This window comes from Xenopus laevis, chromosome 7L (assembly GCF_017654675.1).
Source record: "Xenopus laevis strain J_2021 chromosome 7L, Xenopus_laevis_v10.1, whole genome shotgun sequence".
Taxonomy (NCBI): Eukaryota; Metazoa; Chordata; class Amphibia; order Anura; family Pipidae; genus Xenopus; species Xenopus laevis.
Window position 1 is genome coordinate 46909140 of NC_054383.1, and position 20622 is coordinate 46929761.

The window sequence follows — 20622 nt, forward strand, 5'->3', positions numbered from 1 at the left end:
ACAACAGATTTCACCAGTCACCTCTAACCCTTCAGTTACAGATATCATATTTCCTGCCAATCTTAAAAGTTAAATCAAAAAGCCACACAGCACATACACATAAAATCCAATTTAATGCTTTAACCTAATGCAGTGCTTTAATCTAGAAATTTTGTAGAATTAATCCCAAGCACTTTCCTTTTTTAAAATGCTCAATAATTTTTTGCCTAAATTCAAATGAAGTGCTGCATGGTCAATGACATCATCAGTAAATGTGATAGTCTAAGCAGTAAAAATTAACCCAACTTGAATAATATAGGTGTTGAGGGACTGATTGCCCTCAGTCCAAGTCAAAGGTCTTCTTTGGCACTTCAGAAGGATCACAAGTAATTTGCTATTTTATTCATAGAGAACAAAATTTACAAAGCCATTCATACATTTTTTATCTCTGTTTTACTGACTTCAAAAAAGGGAATATTCAAAATACACTTTTTAACCCACTTCATTTTTGTTATTTACAGATATGTACAGGAAAATGTAAGAGTTTTTGTATTAAAAATCTTTGCAGGTCATTTTTTTAAATTATATAGATGTTCCATGAGAAGGCTCAATGGCTTCTGGAATGTGCCCCCCTGGCATGGACTGAAATGAGAGTGGCATTGGTGTTTTCACAGGGCTTAGACGAAATAGTCCTCCATTTGGTGATCTATGTTTACATTGCATTGAGGGCATGGTTGCTGAGCTGCTAAGGGGCAAAGGTAAGTTACTACTTGGTACAGATGAAAGTGTCCTTCCACCACCGTGACTTGTCTGCTCAGGTAAAAATGTAGTGACTGAAAGTTGAGTATTCTGGTATTCCCGTACAGGTTCTAAGGTTTGACTAGATGGCATTCCACCAATCTCTAATGCAGATATTTCAATTGATGCTGTTGATATTTGCTTATGAGCCATGTCTTCATCCATTAAACTGTTCAAACGTCTGTGTACTTGCTCTAAGTTGACTTCTTTATCCTACAGATATAGATATAGAATACAGTCAGAATAAAAAAGGTAGCATGAAAAAGTGGTACTCATTTTTTTTAATTAATGCAATGCTTTATACGATATTATTGGATTAGTAATTATATCACATATATATTCAAGCCATGAATATTTTGTATATTATATAGTTATAAACGGTGAGTAGTGATGTCATCAGTTATAAACAGTGAGTATTGATGTAATTTTTGTCACATGACTCACTAAAACTTGTGTATTATAATAAATAAAGTACCCCTTGTTGGAAAATATGAGGATATCAGCCTCATGCTTTTATATGGTCATGGAACTCTTCTGTGACTTATATTTTACAATAGGGGATACTTTATTCACAATATAATTTTTTTACAGTGATACATACAATTTTCACAAATAATGAATGCGGATATGAATGTAGTCTGCCAACTATTTAAATAATCAAATGTAAAATATATCGGACTGAAAAATACATTTAAACCATGGACAATATGAACAAAAAATTTGTGGGGTGGGGCAGTTTATGCCACCTTTGCATTATATTATCAACACAAGTGGAGACTTCACTTCATAGTACATTATTTAAAAATGGTAATGTTAATGGGGCAAAGAACTACTGGCTCCATACCTTCTGAAAAATTTGCCAAAAACCTACTCATACTCAAGTCACACACTTGGCCAAGTCATGCACCTGCACTTGAAGTTAGAGCTGGTGTCTTAATTGTTACATGTCTACACACCGCAAGTTTGTATATCTATAACCAACGTTGAAAAGATGCTGAAGTGAAATGGATACTTGTAGCTTAAAGTTTCAACCAAACCAGTTCAGTGTGAGACATATACAAAGTAGCTAGCAGTTAAAACATAACCTTTAATAAAGTAATACTTGAAAGAGGAACGCTCATTAACCACACACTCACTGCTGAGACCTGTTCTGAGCCAAGTGTAAAATAGAAAGCCCCTCTCGATGGGTTTAATTCTATACATGCTTCAGTACTGTGCCACCCGCTCCTACCCATTGTGGGCAGGATCAGACGAACAGACAGTTCTTGAACAGGGTAAAGTCCATTTATTGTCACATATAAAGACTTTGGGAGCAAAGCAGCATAAAACAAAATAAAACAAAACAAAATCCTGGCCACACTTGGGCTCTAACTAATACACAGGGTAGTTTCCCTCTCTACTAACCGGTCCCCTACTGGGATTCCCGGTCAAACAAGAAAACAGTACAACTCCCCAGAGTCACAGTACCTTTATAAAGTCCTTTCCCTTTGGGGGAAAATAAACAGCCTCTTTCAATGGCCACACTCAGCTCACAGCTCTCCTCAGTGTGTGTCTCAATCTTCCTCTCAGAGACCCAACCCTCTCTAGCAGCTAGCTGATCTAGCCTGCTAATTATTCCCCAGGTGAGACTTTCTAGGGGAATTAACCCACTCAGAACTGCTGTACATATGGGAGTAAGACATGAACCTAGGGGAAATAACTGTGCTCCAGTTACTGGTTCACACCTTCCATTTGTGCCCCCCCTGAGCCAAGCCTGCCTATCTATGTAGGGGCAGGGTAGGAGTTAAGCTTCCCACTGTCCACCTATGCCATCCAACACGTTTCGCTGACTATATCGGCTTCCTCAAGGGCATAAGTGGCGAGCGTTCACTGTGTCAAAGTTTAAATAGGAAAGTATAGCCGGTACGTAGGAAGTCTCGTGATGTTTCACGGGACGCGACTTCCGGGTTTGTTCTGTGACGTCACATATACCCAGAGGCTGGAGGTGTGTGCATATTGGTTTGCTGAATGCGGCTTCATACCAGTGTGTTGCGCATGTGTATCCTGTGAGTGATGCTAGACCTCCGCCCTAGTTAATTGTCTGCTGCCACAAATGTTTAAAAGCTGAATGGGTGCGCATTTACCCATGTATTGTGCATGTGTGTCTAGTATGATGTACCATGTCCCCGCCCCCTGCATATTCTGCAAGGGTAGGACAGGGGCCTGAAGTGAAAAGAATGTAGTTTTTTCTAAAAAGTTCAAATTAAGTATATTCATGAGTGAGATATATTTGCATAAAAATAAATAAAGAGCTCACACACCCATGAAAATCATGCTAGTATATATGAAATGAGGATACCTGAATTAAGGAATCCAGATCCTTTATATTTCTCCAAGGTTAATTTATATGTACAGAGATGATAATGAGTGGATTGATAAATAGATTAACCTAAGGATCCTGGGAATGATGAATGAAATGTTATGGAAGGTAATTGTAAAGATATAGATGAAAATCTCAGTAAAGGGCATCAGGAAAAACAGGAACTCATTCTTGGCTAAAGAAAGGGCTTAAAGGTGAAACCTTCATTAAGACCATTTGGGGCTCAACAGCCAAGAGATCCATTTGGCTTAACACTGCAACAGTTTTCTGTCTATGTCCCCTATTCTGGTGGTTAGTTGGAAGTGTTCAACTGCAAAGAATTTCATAATATTGACATTACCATCATGTAATTCATTGATGTGGTTGGCTACAGAGGTATTGCATTTATTTCTTACGTCGCCCACATGTTCCAAAATCCTCCTCCTAAATTCTCTACGCGTTTTGCCAACATATCGTTTATCACAGCCGCATCTCATGAAATAAACCACTCCTGAAGTTTTGCAGTTCCTAAAATGCATCAGTTTGTATTCATTTATGTCCATTCTGCTGACACTTGTGTTTTTTTCAATAAAGGGACAAACTAGACATTTGCCACATTTATAGCACCCCTTTGTGCGGTCTGATAACCAAGTGGATTTGACAGGTAGTAAAATGGCAGTGCCAAGTACCAAGACTAAACATCCTAAAAATAATTTTACCCAAGCATAAGGCCTTAAAATTTAAATTTTGAAAATACAAATTATCATGGTTAACATTTTGGTTGTTGAAAACTAAGCACCCTGTATAAAGTTAATGTATCATAGGAGCCTCTAAGATTATGCTGACCCCTGAAAAACATATACTGTATCTTTGAAAAGCACACTGGCCCTAAATTCAAAATGGGTACATTCATATTGTATTTCTGCTCCAAGCTACCAAACTGCAAAGCTTTGCTAACATTTGCATTTGTAAACATTTTCTAAAAATGTCTTTAAACCTTTCATTTGACAGCATCTTATCTTCCACTGATCCTTAAGCACCAAACATTCTAAAAATATATAGGTCAACCCAAGTACCATACATGGCATGTAGAGGCCCATGGATTTTCAGGCCATATATTGTTAAGGACACACTCCAAAAGAAAGTTCAAAATTAACTTTAGGTAGGACCTGAATCCAAATGACTTAATCTTACTGCCTTATAAACTAGTAGCCATAACAGAAAATATTAGCCAATATTCTCCAATCAGTGCCACTCATTGGACAATTCTGGCTGATCTTTCACTGTTGTTGGTAAGAGTTTAGTCTACACTGTTTGCAATGTTATGCAAACTGTGAGATGTCTACAGGTTTTCGCTTGAACTCCAGAATAACTGCAATCTAAATGAGGACATGAATTTATTATAGAATATCATAATTTTATCACAATATACGCTGTATGTAAAGCATTTTATACTATACAGCATATGTAAAATTAGAGATGGAGATTTTCTTTCCAAAACCCTCTTCTCATCATGCACGAAGTTGGTTTGCAAATTATGATCAGTTATTACATTAGGGGCACATTTACTATGGGTCGAATATCGAGGGTTAATTAACCCACGATATTCGTCCATCGAAGTAAAATCCTTCGACATCGAATATCGAAGTTGAAGGATTTACCGCATTTCGTTCTTAAATTTTTTAATCCATCGATTGAACAATTTTCCTTCGATCAGAAATTACTTAGAAAGCCTATGGGGAAGGTCTCCATAGGATAACATTGGCTCGGTAGGTTTTAGGTGGCGAAGTAGCTAGTCAAAGTTTTTTTTTAAAGAGACAGTACTTTGAATATCGAATGCTCGAATAGTCAAATGATTTTTAGTTCGAATCGTTCGATTCGAAGTCGAAGGTCTAAGTAGCCAAAAAAAAACTTCGAAATTTGAAGTATTTTTCATTCTAATCCTTCACTCGAGCTAAGTAAATGTGCCCCTAGGTAATTTGCAATCTAAATTCTGGAGCCCAACAAAGCCAAAGTAGGTCTTTTTAGAACATAGCTTTCTTTTCAATATTTTGGATTTGAAAGCATTATGTATTAAAATACAAAATCAATTCAATACAGTATTAAGCCTTTAAGTTCCTGTGGGGCTTTTATTTATATTGTTTGTTTTTGTACAATCAGCTGAGAGGCATCAAAGAGGCATATATCACAATGTATTACTAATAATCTTTTTAGCATTTTATGGTAAAGAAGTTGTGCTTAGAATCAAAGTTATTCATATAAGATTTTGTAAGGTTTGTTCACAAACATGGGCTTGAAGCACAGGAAGGGTTAGATATTAGTGATAGATGAATTTATTCGCCAGGCGCGAATTTGCGGCAAATTTGCGCGTTTCACCACTGGCGAATGAATTCAAATTTATTCTAAATTTATTTTGACACCGGTGACAATTCCGGTGCCGGTGTCAATTTGGACAAACGGATGCCCATCGGAATCTGTTTTGATCTAGAAATTTGCTCATCACTAGTAGATCAGATGAGTCTGTATAGTGAAGGATTTTTTCTAAACCAGAGAGTGACATCACTTTTCTAATAAATAAATATTTTCTGTTACACTTATTTATTGTTACATTTTCACGAAAAATTGCTTTGCAAGAAAAAAAAATCAGATTTTCACGATTTTTTCAGACTTTCCATCCTATTTTCACAATTTTTAGATCAAAAAATCTTTTGGGCTTCTCTCGTTGACTTATAGGCAACCTCAACAGATCTGAGATGGCAAATTTTCAGATTCAGACTTTTCCATCCTCTGAGTTTAATAAATTAAAATTAAAAAAATTATATTTCCAGGTTTAGTTCTTATAGTGTTCAATGCTTGTCAGTCTTAGTTTCCCTACCTCTAAATTTTTGCACAACATCTCTACTGTCCTCAACAGTACATTATTTCACTGCGCCCCACACAGCATTGTCTTCTATTAGTTCTTACACCAACTTTGTCTCTTTATACTCTTCCTTCCTATTTCTCTTAAAAATCACACCCTTCTTTCATGTCGAAAGACTGGGTATGAACAGATGGATAATATGGTGGATGGTAAAAGAGTAAATTTAAGATCGAGAGTTAATGCTAGGATCATAGATTAACAAACCCTTGCCCAATAAGACCAGTGATAGAGGTGACCCCTAATGAGTTAGATTAGAGATTTTATTTTTTTATCATGTGCTTCATATCATGGTATTTCTTCTTGGTTTGTAATCATCAATAATTATAAAGTGAATTATACTAAAACTCACAAATGACTACTTTGTATGCAATTTAAACTTTGATAAAAGCCATATAGCTAAATATTTCTCTTAGCAATAATTCCATCTGCTAGGTTCTGTGAATAGATCCTAGCCTTTTCTGTGGTTAAAATAATATGACTTTAAGCGAAAACAAATTGGTTAATTTAATTCATGATTTGCCACCGATGCTCTCTCAGGGTGTTATTTTGGAAATAGACCAGAAATTCATTGCCATGCAAACAGGTTTCAAGCTTATTTAACACAGAAAAGTTTTAGCAAAATGCTTTTTACAGTGTCATGATCTTGTAGAGTACATTCATGGCAGCATGATTAATGCTTAGCCTTTATACTTACAGCACTAGTTTTACTTTTAACAAAGAAAACACTTTCTGAAATATATATTATGCTACATTAAAATAAAGTGCATAGTACAATCAATTAATTAGCAAAGTACAGTAAACAGGATTCACTTTTTCCAATTAAAGAAATTCAATGTTGGAGCCTTGTTGAAGCCGATATTTTATGAAAGGCTTCATCTGAGGAGGTATGATTACTTATTGCATTAAGCAAATATATATATACAGTATTATGTCTAACGTTATGAGTAAGATCTTTATACTCAAGCATGGCTATTGTTATGAGGTTATGACATTCTGACACACATTTTAACAATCAATATGGCAGAGTTTTTAGAATGCAGTAGTCCGAGAGCCTACCAGAATCACACTGTTAAAATAAATGCAGGACTTTGAGAAGCTAACAGATAAATTAGCAAAAATGAACAGAAATCAAAAAGCCTTGGTAGAAAATTTCCAGTTCAGTTTTAAAATTATGTATTTAGAAGGATTAAACAGAAGAGTGTATGAAATTAAAAGTATATTTTAAAAAGGAAATGATTGCATCCACTTTCTACAATATGGACAAAATGTATGGCATTTGGGTTAAATTCTTCCATTAAAGGGATAATGTCATGGGAAAACATGTTTTTTTCTCAAAACACATCACTTAAAAGTGCTGCTCCAGCAAACTTCTGCACTGAAATTAATTTTTGAAAAGAGCAAACTGATTTTTTTATATTCAATTTTGAAATCTGACATGGGGCTAGACATATTGTCAGTTTCCCAGTTGCCACCAGTCATGTGACTTGTTCTCTGATAAACTTTAGTCACTCTTTACTGCTGTACTTCAAGTTGGAGTAACATCACCCCCCTCCCTTCCCCTCCCGTAGCAGCCTAACAACAGAACAATGGGAAGGTAACCAGATAACAGCTCCCTAACACAAGATAACAGCTCCCTGGGAGAACAACACTCAATGGTAAAAACCAAGTCCCACTGAGACTGATTCAGTTACATTAAGTAGGAGAAATAACAACCTGCCAGAAAGTAGTTCCATCCTAAAGTGCATGCACAAGTCACATGACTGGGGGCAGTTGGGAAATTGACAATATGTCTAGCCCCATGTCAGATTTAACCATTGAATTTAAAAAAATCTGTTTGCTCTTTTGAGAATTGGATTTCAATGCAGAAGTCTGCTGGAGCAGCACTATTAACTAATTTGTTTTGAAAAAACATGTTTTCCTATGACAGTATCCCTTTAAGTTTAAACCAACAACCAAAATTAAGCAGGCCAGGAAAATTTGATAATTTTCAAGTAACACCTGGCCAGTGGTGGATTTAATCACATAGCATGAGTGCATAAAGGTTTCAACCACAGTACAATGTAGTCATTTTCCAATGGGATTTTTACTCTGTCCCAATCTATATTTTATTAAAATATGCACAGTCTGCTTAGAAAGAAAAAGAAGCTGATGACTCAGTTTACCTATGCACGGCTAGCTTAATATTACTTTGCTTATTATTATATTGATTATAAATATAATATTTATATTTATTATAAATCTATTATAAATATGTATTTATTATATTATTATAAATATAATCTTTTTTCCCTTTGTAACATGAAATTCATCCTCTCTTTTTATATAAAGAGATTGCTTAAACAAATTAAAGCAGTTTGACACTTATAGTATTTCAGAAAATCAAACCACATTTTATTTATAGCAAAAATCTTAGCCAGCTGTATTTTCCAAGGATTATTTTCTGGCTCACATACTATATCTCTGGACCCTATGAATACAATCTTAGAATGAAACAAGCATAGAAAAAGTGGCTGCAGATGGAAAGTAATTTTAATTTCTTCCACCCAACCATGGCATAGACTCTTACATGCTGAAAACCCTCAGTTTCCTGCATTTACTGATAAACATGTCATATTTGAGTAGCCCAGTAAATGACACCAAAAACTAAAATTACAGAATAGCAACCTCTTCAAATAGTTCCAAGCTGACTTTGCAAAACCTAGACACTGTACGCATCATTTGCTTTTCATTGTCCTACTGGAGAGACAAAATATAATCATTAAAGATGACTGTGAGATGTAATGGCTAGTGCACAAACCAACTGGAAAGAAAGCTGCAATCCAGATATTCTAGTGTAATGTTATTGTTCTAGGACACTTTGGCTAAGCTTTTACCAATTATAACCCAATTGTAATAGTACATTGTGGGGTCAACTTTAAATACTAAACATAGCATTAACAGCATGAAATATAATTAGAGACACTAAATACTAAAAGGATCAGTTATTTATGACTGGTCCATAACAATTCATAGTGCTTGCACCCAATCCATATTTATTGCAGGTACACTATGTGCCAATGTGCTGAGTGCACACATTTATGTTTATGCACAAGCAGAAAACATCTGAGCAAGGGTGCCTTTTTTATTTTAGACATAACTTAGGCTATAAGTGCAGAACTACTTCTGCATCTCACCTGTGCATCCAAAGGCCCCCTTGCTAGTGCTTAAAGGGATACTGTCAGGGGATTTTTTTTTTCAAAATGCATTAGTTAATAGTGCTGCTCCAGCAGAACTCTGCACTGAAATACATTTCTCAAAAGAGAAAACTGTTTTTTTTATATTTAATTTTGAAATCTGACATGGGGCTAGACATGTTGTCAGTTTCCCAGCTGCCCCCAGTCATGTGACTTGTGCTCTGATAAACTTCAGTCACTCTTTACTGCTGTGCTACAAGTTGGAGTGATATCTCCCCCCCTTCCCCCTAGCAGCGTAACAACAGAATGAGAAGGTAACCCGATCGCAGCTCCCTAACACAAGGTAAAAGCTGCCTAGTAGATCTAAGAACAGCAATAGTAAAATGCAGGCCCCACTGTGGCCCATTCAGTTACAATGAGTAGGAGAAACAACAGCCTGCCAGAAAGAAGTTCCATGCTGGCTCTTTCTGAAAGTGCATGACCAGGCAAAATGACCTGAGGTGGCTGCCTACACACCAATATTGCAACTAAAAAAAATACACTTGCTGGTTCAGGAATGAAATTTTGTATGGTAGAGTGAATTATTTGCATTGTAAACTGTGTGTTATTCTGAATTGAGAAAGCCAGTTGGATGACTGGTGAAACATCTTCAAGGAAAAAAACACAGCAAGTCCAGTTGATTTGATTTATTTCTACAGATATACCATGACCTGGATGAATGAGAATGTTCTCAAACATATGTAAACAGTGTCATTTAGAAATACAAACTACATCGTAAAAATCATGATAGAATCACTTTAATGAACGTTATGCTAGTAAGGGTCATGTATGTGGACCCAATGGTCTTCCCAAGTGGAAACCCTTATATGGCAGGGTCAAGTTTCTGCACTTCTGCAGCAGTTATTGCCAGGAGCAAATTTGTTGCACTTTTTTTTAATGGGGTGATATATTCAAGAAGCCTAAGGGTGCCAAATAATGAAAATATTGAGCATATATTTAATCAGGGGCAAAAAGCATAGTCATTTATGTCTTTTATGAACTTTTTGCCTTACCTCCTTTAGCAATTGAGCCCTTAAATCTATTGACATGTGACTAAATAGACTACATATGATCTAGTTTTTAAATGCTAGCAAATACTATAACCATAAACACAGAAACTCAAGACTATGGATTAACCCAAGTGGTTATGATGTTGTTTATAATTTAATGTATGTTTAAGAGACTAGTGTGTATCCTTTATTACTAAGCATGTTATGACTAAACTGAAGGTTTCTCCTCCATAAATAAATTTATCTCCTGTTTTAAGGCGGAATTGGGGCAAAAAAGGCAATGTATGTTTTATCTTTAAAGATTTTGAGAAAAATAGAACAATTCTGTAATGCATTTTCATAATTTTTGTTTTAGTTTTTGTACTACAGTTATAGGATATGTTAACCAGAAACCCATTACCCGGAATGCTCTGAACTACAGGAAGGCCATCTCCCATAGACTACATTAAAATAAAATAATTCATTTTTTATTACTTTTTCTCTGTATTAATAATACAGTACAGTGTACTGATTTTTTTTAGTAGAAAAAGTATGGTGATCCAAATTATTGAAAAACACAGGTCTCAAAGTCACTCCCTATTTATTATCAAGTATGCATGATACCGTATTTAACCATTAACACTCTTGTCTCTTTTCTTTATAATAAACTGCATTTGATTGTAAGCTCTACAGGGCAGAGAAAGGGCTCCTTCCTCTTGTCCCTTAAACATGTAACCTTAATCTTTAATGTAACTGTATTTTTAATTTATTTGTATTTATTATTGTATTGACCTTGTTTGTTCTATTAATTAATTGCTCTATTATCTACTGCTGCATATATATGTAGCGATATATAAATACAAATATACATACATGCATACATCCTGCTATTACTCTTTTGCTTTCTGCCCTAATGTTACTCCTGTAGATTGTTGTGCGGGGCTGCAAGCAAACTTGCTGAAATATATATTGCAAAAAGTGATTATAACTGGAACATTTTTAGTTAGACAGTGCAGTGGAGTACCTGAAACATCATTGGCCCCTTTTGTTTATTAATATTACCTTGAAGCTAGCATTGTACTGTAAGTACTGTGTCTATTTTAATTTTGCAACACGCTAGGCTCTCTTTAGGATGTTTCCACTATAAGGTTCAACAATCAGCATTGCTAAATGCAAGGTATAGTTAGGGACTTCTTTACTAGTTATATTTATTGCTTGGTTTTTACAAACTCTGGCATGGCAACAATATACCTACATTTTAAACAGAGACATGTTTTACTGTGTATATTTTCATTCTTTAGTCTATTTTCTAATTATATAATTTATCAAATTTAGACTTGATAAATCAGTTGATTTGATTAATCACATGAAATGTCTCACTATTTTTGTACATGGGAATACGTTGTGCCTACTAAATATATGTGACCTGTTAGGGTTTTAAAGAGCTATGGGATGCTGCAGCTGTGGTCTAATCCAATCCCTTTTCCATTAAATTCTATTGATCTCTTGGGAGTGACATTGAAGCTATACATACTGTACATCAAATTTCCATACAAATTATTGTATGTATTAATGTTATTCTTTATCATTTTTTATTGTAGTCAAGTCTGAATTTCAAAACATTAGTGATGAGCCAAGTTTCTCAGTGAAAAAGACACCCACAGACTCCAATAGGTGAAAAAAATTTGCCCTGAATCTGACCATGTGATAAAAACAACTCACCCTGGTGGTCTAGTGGTGCGGAGGGGACGCCCGCCGCTCCTCTTCCTGTGCCATTACTGCTCCCTAGGAAGCGCGCGCCCGCGTCTTGTCTCCTTTATAGACGTGGACGCGCTGGTGTGATGACATCAGCGCGGAGGCGCGCAATTCAAACAGTATAAAAAGGATGTTTAGGTTTCAGTTCATTGCCTGTTATAAGAGTTTCTTCCTGGTGCTATTTGAGCTTTTGCTAATCTGTTTTGAACCTGTTTGATTCCTGTTGTGACCCCTGCCTGGCTTTTGACTATTCTAACCTCTGGATCCTGACCCTTGCCTGAATACCGACTACCTCTTCTGCTTAACCCCTCTGATTGACTTCCTGGTTTGACCTTTGCCTGCCTGACTACGTTTATTCTCTACCTGCCCTGACCCGGCCTGATTTGACTACTCTATTGCCTAACGTCTTGTACCGCGACCTTCTGCCCAAAGACTTTACCTACAGTTGTGCCCCTTCGCTTGTTTAGAACCTTTCGCCTTGCACCTCTCTTTTAAGACCTGGCAGCATCTGAGTAGCTGAGGGCTCCTCCCAAGGCCAAAGACAGCTGCTACAGGCAGAAGCACGAGCCGAGACCAGGGTGCTTGGCATTGGTTCTAGATTCAGGGTGCCAACCGTTACAGACCCGTTTCGCTGAGACAAAATGTAATGAAGTCTATGGGCGACAATGATGCGTGAAAATTCTTTTTCACCCATTGTAGTCTATAGGGTAATTTTCGCTGCAAAACTTGGTGAACAACTAGCACTACAAATGATCAATTGATTTGTGTAGTTGACAGTTCTAGTATTTTCATCTTGCTTTCCAACCCAATCATGTGGCACCAATAACAGTTGCTGTAAACAACAGTTGCTGTAAACAATTGATCTAGTGAAGTATGAACACCTTTAGTTGTACAATGCAAAAGTATCCCTTGAATTTTCACCTTCTTAAAAATGTGTAAAATAAGGCTCTTATGTGCTAGAGTGCTCTGTGGCATGTACACTGGACCCTATTTTACAATTCAGACACAACTGACAATTAATTGCAAGATGCAAGTACAGTTTCATGTGAGTACTGAATTACGGTTTTTCTGGTGTGAGTCTGCACACATTTTTATGGCTTGCATTGTTAGTGAATCCTATAGATAGGATGACCTCCTGTCCAGTTTTAACCCAGACAGCCTGGTTTTTGGAAGGGATGTCTGGGTCGAAACTGCCTGTCTAGCTTTTCCAAATTAGAAAAACCAGGCAAGATTCTCCTAGATTGATACTGCTGTCATCCAATCAGCAGCCATGTCATAGCCCTGCCCCACACCATGACATCACTGCCCACCTACCTGACCTGCTTTCACGACAGGGAAAGTTGGCAACCCTACCAATATAGTCTACTCATAATTTCCATTTATAAAAAGACCTTGGTAAATGATGATGAAAATGTGACACTTCTCAAAAGGCACACCCCTCCTGTTTTGTTTTAACAAGCAATACAATAGCAAGGAACAGGGATTGGAAGCCCTTAGTTGAATATATTAATAGATTTATAAAGTAATATTAAGCTAGCTGTGCATGGGTAAACTGAGTCATCAGCTTCTTTTTCTTTCTATGCAGCCTATGCATATTTTAGTAAAATATGGATTGGGAAAGCATAACAATCCCATTGGAAAAGGACTACATTGTGCTGTGGGTTGAAACCTTCATGCACTCATGCTATCTGATTAAGTCCACCACTGACCAGGTGTTACTTGTTAGCCAAATTATCAGATTTTCCTGGCCTGCTTAATTTTAATAGTAGATATAACAGAAAGAAAATAATACAGCTTGTATCTGTATATACCGTATAGTGTATAACATTTCTGCAAAGATGGCATCATTGGTTTAAATTTAATGGAAGAATTTACCCCAAATGACATACATTTATCTGTCATAGTAATGTAACTTTTACCAGCAATATGATTACATCTACATAACCAAATGTGCATTTGTACTCTATGCTTACTGTTAAACCATGTCATTCATGTTTGAGCCACTTTACTGTAATTGGATCTGTGACCTGTATCACACCTTGCTATAAATCACATCTAGTATCACACAATTCACAAATAATTACGTACGTACTTGTTTCTCAGATAAAGTCTAGGATATAAAAATATATATTTTGTTATTTTTTCATGGGTTTACACAAGGACATTTTCAGCTGAACACTTATCTGCAAAGCCTTCTTGTTTGATTCTATACCATAACATTTAACATGCAGAAGAATATGTACCTCAAATATTTTCTTCAGCTGAATTTAAGTGTTTTGTTTATAAACATCTGCTGATCAAAAGAAAATCTTTCTAAAAGGTTAGCTTGTTAAGAAGTTTAATTGATGGAATTGGATGTTTACTTTATGCATGACAACATTCAGCATTGTATCCCTAAGCTTACAATATTGTTTAATTTTGTGTGTATTTTTTCAGTTTTGCAATACAGAAACCTCTGGAGTCTCAATTACTCTGTATATTTAAACAGGTGACTTGGATATGTCATTTTTTGTTGCTTTAATTATATTAGACACTCTGCAAATGAATATGCATAATATATAATAACAAGTAAGGCCAGCTTGAGTAATTATATCTATATCTTTCTCTATTTATCATTTCTTTTTAGTATGAATTTTAGTGCGTGCAACAAAGCAGTAATGTTTTTCTTATTTTTTTATGCCTTCTATACATAATTAGTTTTTGGTTTGGAGCACCTCCCCTTTAATTGGGGCTCTAAAAATTGCCTGTACCAGTGGCTAATTTTAACTATAAAGTTAAGGGGTATATTTATAAAGCTGTGTAAAAAAGGCATTATAATGCAATTTAAATGGCAAGTCTTTGTAAATAAGCTGATTCATGTGTAATGGATTGTGCATACATATTTCTGCAATCACTATGGAGGTCTATGCATTGGGAATATAATGGAGCTTTCTAAAGTTGACAACTTTTTTACACAGCTTTATAGATACAGTTCTACAAACATGGACTTAAACAGCAAAACAGCTCACTCTTCAAATGCTAGAACCAATGAAGAGTCGTTATTTATGTACAATCACACTATTGAGTAGGGATATGCATTATTGGTGCCTATATACATAAACCTGTGAGGATAAATTGTGCTGTAGGTTGTCATTGCATAACTAAATCTATTGATTGGGTTACTGTTGTCCAATGATGCATGTCCCTAAGGTACCTTTTATATAATAAGAATAGTAGTTATGGACCTCTTTTGGCGAATCCTGCCGACACCGATTGCTGTTCCACCATAATTCCAATGCTGCAACAAGACAAGCAAGCAGCAGGCCTATTGCCAGGATGCAGAATACTCCAGCAAAACTGTGCAGTTTCAAAGCATTTCCATCATTCTGTGCATTATTGTGGCTATTTAGATCACATCTTCCTGTGCGTGGCCACCACTTTTCTTTTAGAACATCTAGACGACCATTCTCCTGGAATTCAAGGATCCTTCAAATAGAGAAACAGATTTTGTATGTTTTTTACAAAAAACACATTACAAAGATTTAAAGCAAGGATTGACCTAAACTGTACAGGAGGAGTTGCAGTTCTGGCTAGGAACCAATTAGGTATTTTTAACATGTAGTACACTGTTACTAATTAATGAATTATTGCTATTGGCAAATGCAATGTAATACTTATTTTAATTAATCAGCCCATCAATTTTATCAATGTTCAACAAAATTGCTTGGTGTTCTTTAAACCTGGAAAGCTGCATTACCACACATCAACACAATTCTTCATATAATTGTGATTTATAAATTATGAATATTGTTCCATAGTTTAATACATGTTTGCTGTTTTTAGAAAACATAATATTTAATGTTTTTAACAGATTAACAATTAATCGCTGATTTTGCTTGACTGTAAAAAATGGGAAACAATTGAGGAAGATTGGTACTGCAAAATAAAAAAGCAAAATGTAACAGACCAGACCAACATTTTCACAATGTATTGCTCTATTTTTGCTAAAAATTATACAGTTTACTCTCAGTAACAGTGACATTTTCCACTTCAATTAATTGATTTTATAATGATAGAATAATTTGCTATTAAGGTGCAGGTAGAATTATGCATCTTCTACTAGTTGTTTCACTGGTTAGAAATTTCTTCAGGCCCGTTGGCCTAATACTCACTAATTATAAAACAGATATTTTCACAACTACAAATGCAAGAAAATTATTAAAATGCAACAAAACCGCTAAAAACATATTAAACAATCAAAACAAAATAAAAAACAAATTGCATGGTGTGATTATTGAATATGATATTCAATTTATAATAAAACATTTTTGGTACTTAAAGGATTAAGCATTGCACAAAGAGTTTTTCCTTTGCAATTTTTATTTATTTATAATTCTTTATTTTACTTATATTAAACAACTGAAGGGAGGGAGGGGGAACGGGGTTACAGAAGGAAGATAAGGGAGAGGGAGGATGGGGGAAACATATAATGAATATGCATTTACATCTTGATACAATTTAAAAATGTTCAGGCAAGTTTAGCAACAAGTCATTCCTTTATAAAGACATATATAACAATACTGTTCTTAGATTTTAACAAATACCTAAAGTTGTAAACGGAAACTGTATTTCTGTAAGATCTAATATAGACTATATATTTAATGTATATGTTTAACATATTTTAACATTGTTTAACAAAGTTTAACCATGGCGACCATATGTTCCAGTACCTGTACTCTGGTTATGTATTAAGTAATTTCTTCTAAATGCCTTATGTCCTCAGTTTTAGACAACCATACCTCTACAGTCTTCGACTTCTTTAGAATCAATGCCTTTGCTGATTGTATTAGTAAAGTGGGTATTTTATCATTTCCTGTATTTCATGAAAAACATTTAGCAAGATAGTCTCATAACTGTCTGTCTTTATATTATGTTGTTTGTTAATTATCTCTAATACATCTATCCAGTGTTGCTGTATTTTGGGACATGTAAACCATATATGATTATGTGTCCACTCCGGACTTTCACATCTCCAACAATTACCTGTGCTATTTGAGTACAATCTTTTCAACTTTATGGGTGTATAGTGCTACCTTGTGGTTAATTTATATACTGACTCACTTGTTTTGGCAGCTCTAGATGTCTTACGAGTTGACCCAAGTATTTTTTTCCATACGTTATCTGTTATAACTACATTTAGCTATTTTTCCCATTTTTGGCAAATATGTTTTGAACTTTGTGGAATTGCTTCAATTAAGTGCTTATACAGGGGCTTGTTAATTTCTGCCGACATGAATATTAACATTTCCCATGGTGTTTCTGGCCTGTTCCAATCTATGGCACTCACAGATTGTATGTAAGAATGCAGTTGGTTGTAACCCCAGGAGTCTCTAGGGTGGAAACCCCATCTTTTCTGGATTTCTGCAAGGGGCATCACTTTATTGTTCCTAAAAAGCTCTATTGAAGTTTTTTTATTTCCCCAGTTCTCCCATCTGATATAAGACCCTTTCTCCATACGTGGATGTAATTCTGGATTATACATTAGGGGTTGTAGTGTATATGGAGTATCAGTTAACCTGTATTCCAATCTAATGCCAAACCTTTAATGTTGCCCCCACCAAAGGGTGTTGTATTATTTCTTTAACTATACATTCTTTCTCTATCCACAAATTATTAACCAGTGGATATTCTATCAATGCTTGTTCTAATGTACACCAGTCTTTTTTACATCCAGATGCCCAGTCCACAACGTGTACCAGATGAGTTGAGATATAGTATAAATAGGAGTAATGGAGGCATAGGCTTCCTTTGTCTTTTGGTAGGATTAGTAAATTATGTTTTCACATGATAATGAAGTGCTCAACCTTTGTGTTCTGTCTCGTCAGACCAGGTGCTTAGTAGTCAATTACCCTCTCTGCCAAGGGTTGAAATCATATATTCCATCCATGCGACCCTAGCACACTGACAATAAGCTTTTGTTGTGCTTCATAAGTTTACTGGCTCATTTCAGTAGACAAAAGCCTTTTGTCTACTGAAATGAGCCAATAAACATATGAAGCACAACAGAAGCTTATTGTCAGTGTGCTAGGGTCGCATGGATGGAATATAGTAAATTATGTTTTAACCTGGGATTTCCCCCCCCCATATAAATCTAGATATCATAGATTTTACCGAAGAAAAATAGGTATAGGGTACTGTTATTGGGAGAACTTGTAGCATATATAAGAGTTTCAGTATCAGGACCATATTAAAGGAACAGTAACAACAAAAAATGAAAGTGTTTTACAGTAATTAAAATATGTAGTGTTGCCGTGCACTGGTAAAATTAATCTGTTTGATTCAGAAACACTACTATCGTTCATATAAACAAGCTGATGAGTAGCAATGGTGGAAATTGAAAAAAAGGCTATATGGCACAGATAACATTGTGTTCTACAGAGCTTATCTGCTATCTGCTGTGTAACTTGAGCCTTTTCTACGTTGAATAGCTGCCCCCATTGCTACACAGCTTATTTATATAAACAATATTAGTGGTTTCTGAAGCAGTTTTACTAGTGCAGGGCAACACTGCATTGTATTTTTATTACTTTAAAACAATTTCATTTTTAGATGTTACTGGTTCTTTAATAGCTTGTATTCGCCCAAACCATGATAGTTGTAATTTTACCCATTTATCTTTTAGTTTCTGAAAAGATATTAGTAGGGGTAGAAAATTATCTTGGTACATTTTCTCTAGATCTGCCCTTATTTTTATACCTAGATACTTAACACTCGGGTTTGCCCATTTAAATAAAAAATTTTTGTCTAATTGTGTTTGATCTTTCTTCTGGCATGTTGATGTTTAAGATCTCTGATTTCGAGTAATTAAACATAAAGTTGGATAAATCTCCAAACTTATTCATAAAAGATATTACCCTTGGTAGGAAGATTAGGGGCTTTATTTACACATAAGTAAGTCATCTGCAAAAGCAGCACATTTATATTCATGACCTTTTACTATAATACCTAATATGTCTGAGTCTTGTCTAATATGTGCTAGGAGTGTCTCCATAACTAGAACAAAGATAATTGGTGAGAGGGGACATCCCTCTCTTGTCCTGTTCAATACTTGTACTTTTGGAGATAGAATGTCATTGACTCTAATTCTTGCTGTGGGATTTTTTATATAAGCCCATTATTTTCTGTCTTATTACAGGGCAAAAAACCAGTCAGTGTTTTTCCAGGAATATCCATGATACTCTATCAAATGCTTTTCAGCATCTGTGGTAAGTATGATAGAGGGTATACCTTGTTTTTGTGTATGTTTTATCAGTGATGCAACTTGAGAGGTATTATCTTTTCCTTCTCTTTTAGGTACAAATCCTGCTTGGTCTGAGTATATGAGTTCCGGTATTTCTTAATCCTATTTCTTAAAACCTTGGTGTATAGTTTCATGTCTATGTTAATCAGGGAAATAGGTCTATAACTCTTTATCAGGTTTGGGAAAATATGTGCCTCTTGGGCATATGGATGAAATCCATTTTTATAAAAAAAAGTGTTGTGTACCCATCAGATCCAGGGCTTTTCCCTGCAGGTAGAGAGTCTATGCATTCTTCTATTTCACTCATTGCAAAGTGAGTTTCTAGTGATTGCGTCCCTTTAGAAATCAATTTGTTTAATCCTGCTTCTAGTATAAATTATTCCATTTTGTTTATTGTTTTAGCATTGGGGGAAATATCCTTTAGTTTGTAAAGTGTTTGGTAATATTCCTGAAAAGCTCCTGCAATACCTTTTGTGTCAGTTACATTTTTCTTATCTTTAATTGACATAATGTGTGTTTGAGGCTGAATTTTTTAAATTATTCTAGCAAAATGTTTATTGCACTTATCACTTAGCTCATAATAACTTTGTTTAACTCTCATATACTATATGTTTTTTGTACTTTATGATTGAGCTTTTAATTGTATCATCTTACTCTCCAAAGTTTAAATTTCAAGATTTTATTTGCGAGCTTGTTTTAACATTGTGATCTCTTTTATTAAATGAACTATTTATATTTTTAGGTTACTACCCATTGCAATCAAGGTCAGTGTGCACAGAGCATGTGGGTTATGTGGCCATAAAGCTTGCGGTCAAACCACGCCCCCTAACTTAACTAATACATTTAATTGATTGATTTGTTGATTTGATTTATAAGCAAGTTTTGCAAACGTTAGCAATCCTGTATAGCTTGAATTCTACATTTTTAAATTTCTAGAAACCCATTTCCAATTCTATTTTAGTCTTGTTAACAAATTAATTATACTGGGTGGCATAGGGCAGTATTCTTTAAGATTCCCAATCAAAAAACTTGATTCAAGTTTTTTTCTCTGAAAAAACTTGAATATCAGCAAGGCTGCAAACAACTGTAAATTGATATCTGAACCTCTCCCATTGACTTTAACAGCAATTAGGCAAATAAAAGGCAAATAAATGATGGTGAATAATCAAATTTGAGTTCTTAAAGGGCCAGCGCGATAAATCTTGAAAATTTAATTAATTTTTTTTAAAAAAAACTCGAATCAAATTTCATTAACTCCCTAGTCTAATTTGACAGCTTTGACCATTAAAAAATCTGAATTTCAAATTTTCAATTCAACCCTTAATAAATCTGTCCTTTAGCACTTAATATAG

General features: G+C 35.1%; 1 protein-coding gene across 4 annotated transcripts in view; it reads right to left on the reverse strand.

The window, feature by feature from the left end:
- Positions 1-359: 359 nt before the first annotated feature.
- Positions 360-20622, reverse strand: part of grid1.L (glutamate receptor, ionotropic, delta 1 L homeolog) — a 571429-nt gene continuing 551166 nt past the window's right edge. For 3 of the 4 annotated variants that reach the window (XM_041568909.1, XM_041568907.1, XM_041568908.1), the window contains 2 exons: positions 15216-15456; positions 360-990 (listed from right to left, as the gene is read on the reverse strand). In XM_041568909.1, coding sequence (XP_041424843.1) covers positions 562-990; positions 15216-15456 — 670 coding nt within the window. In that variant the 3' untranslated portion in view covers positions 360-561. Of the gene's footprint in view, positions 991-15184; positions 15457-20622 lie in introns of all 4 variants that reach the window. The other variant, XM_041568910.1, reaches the window with a different exon arrangement.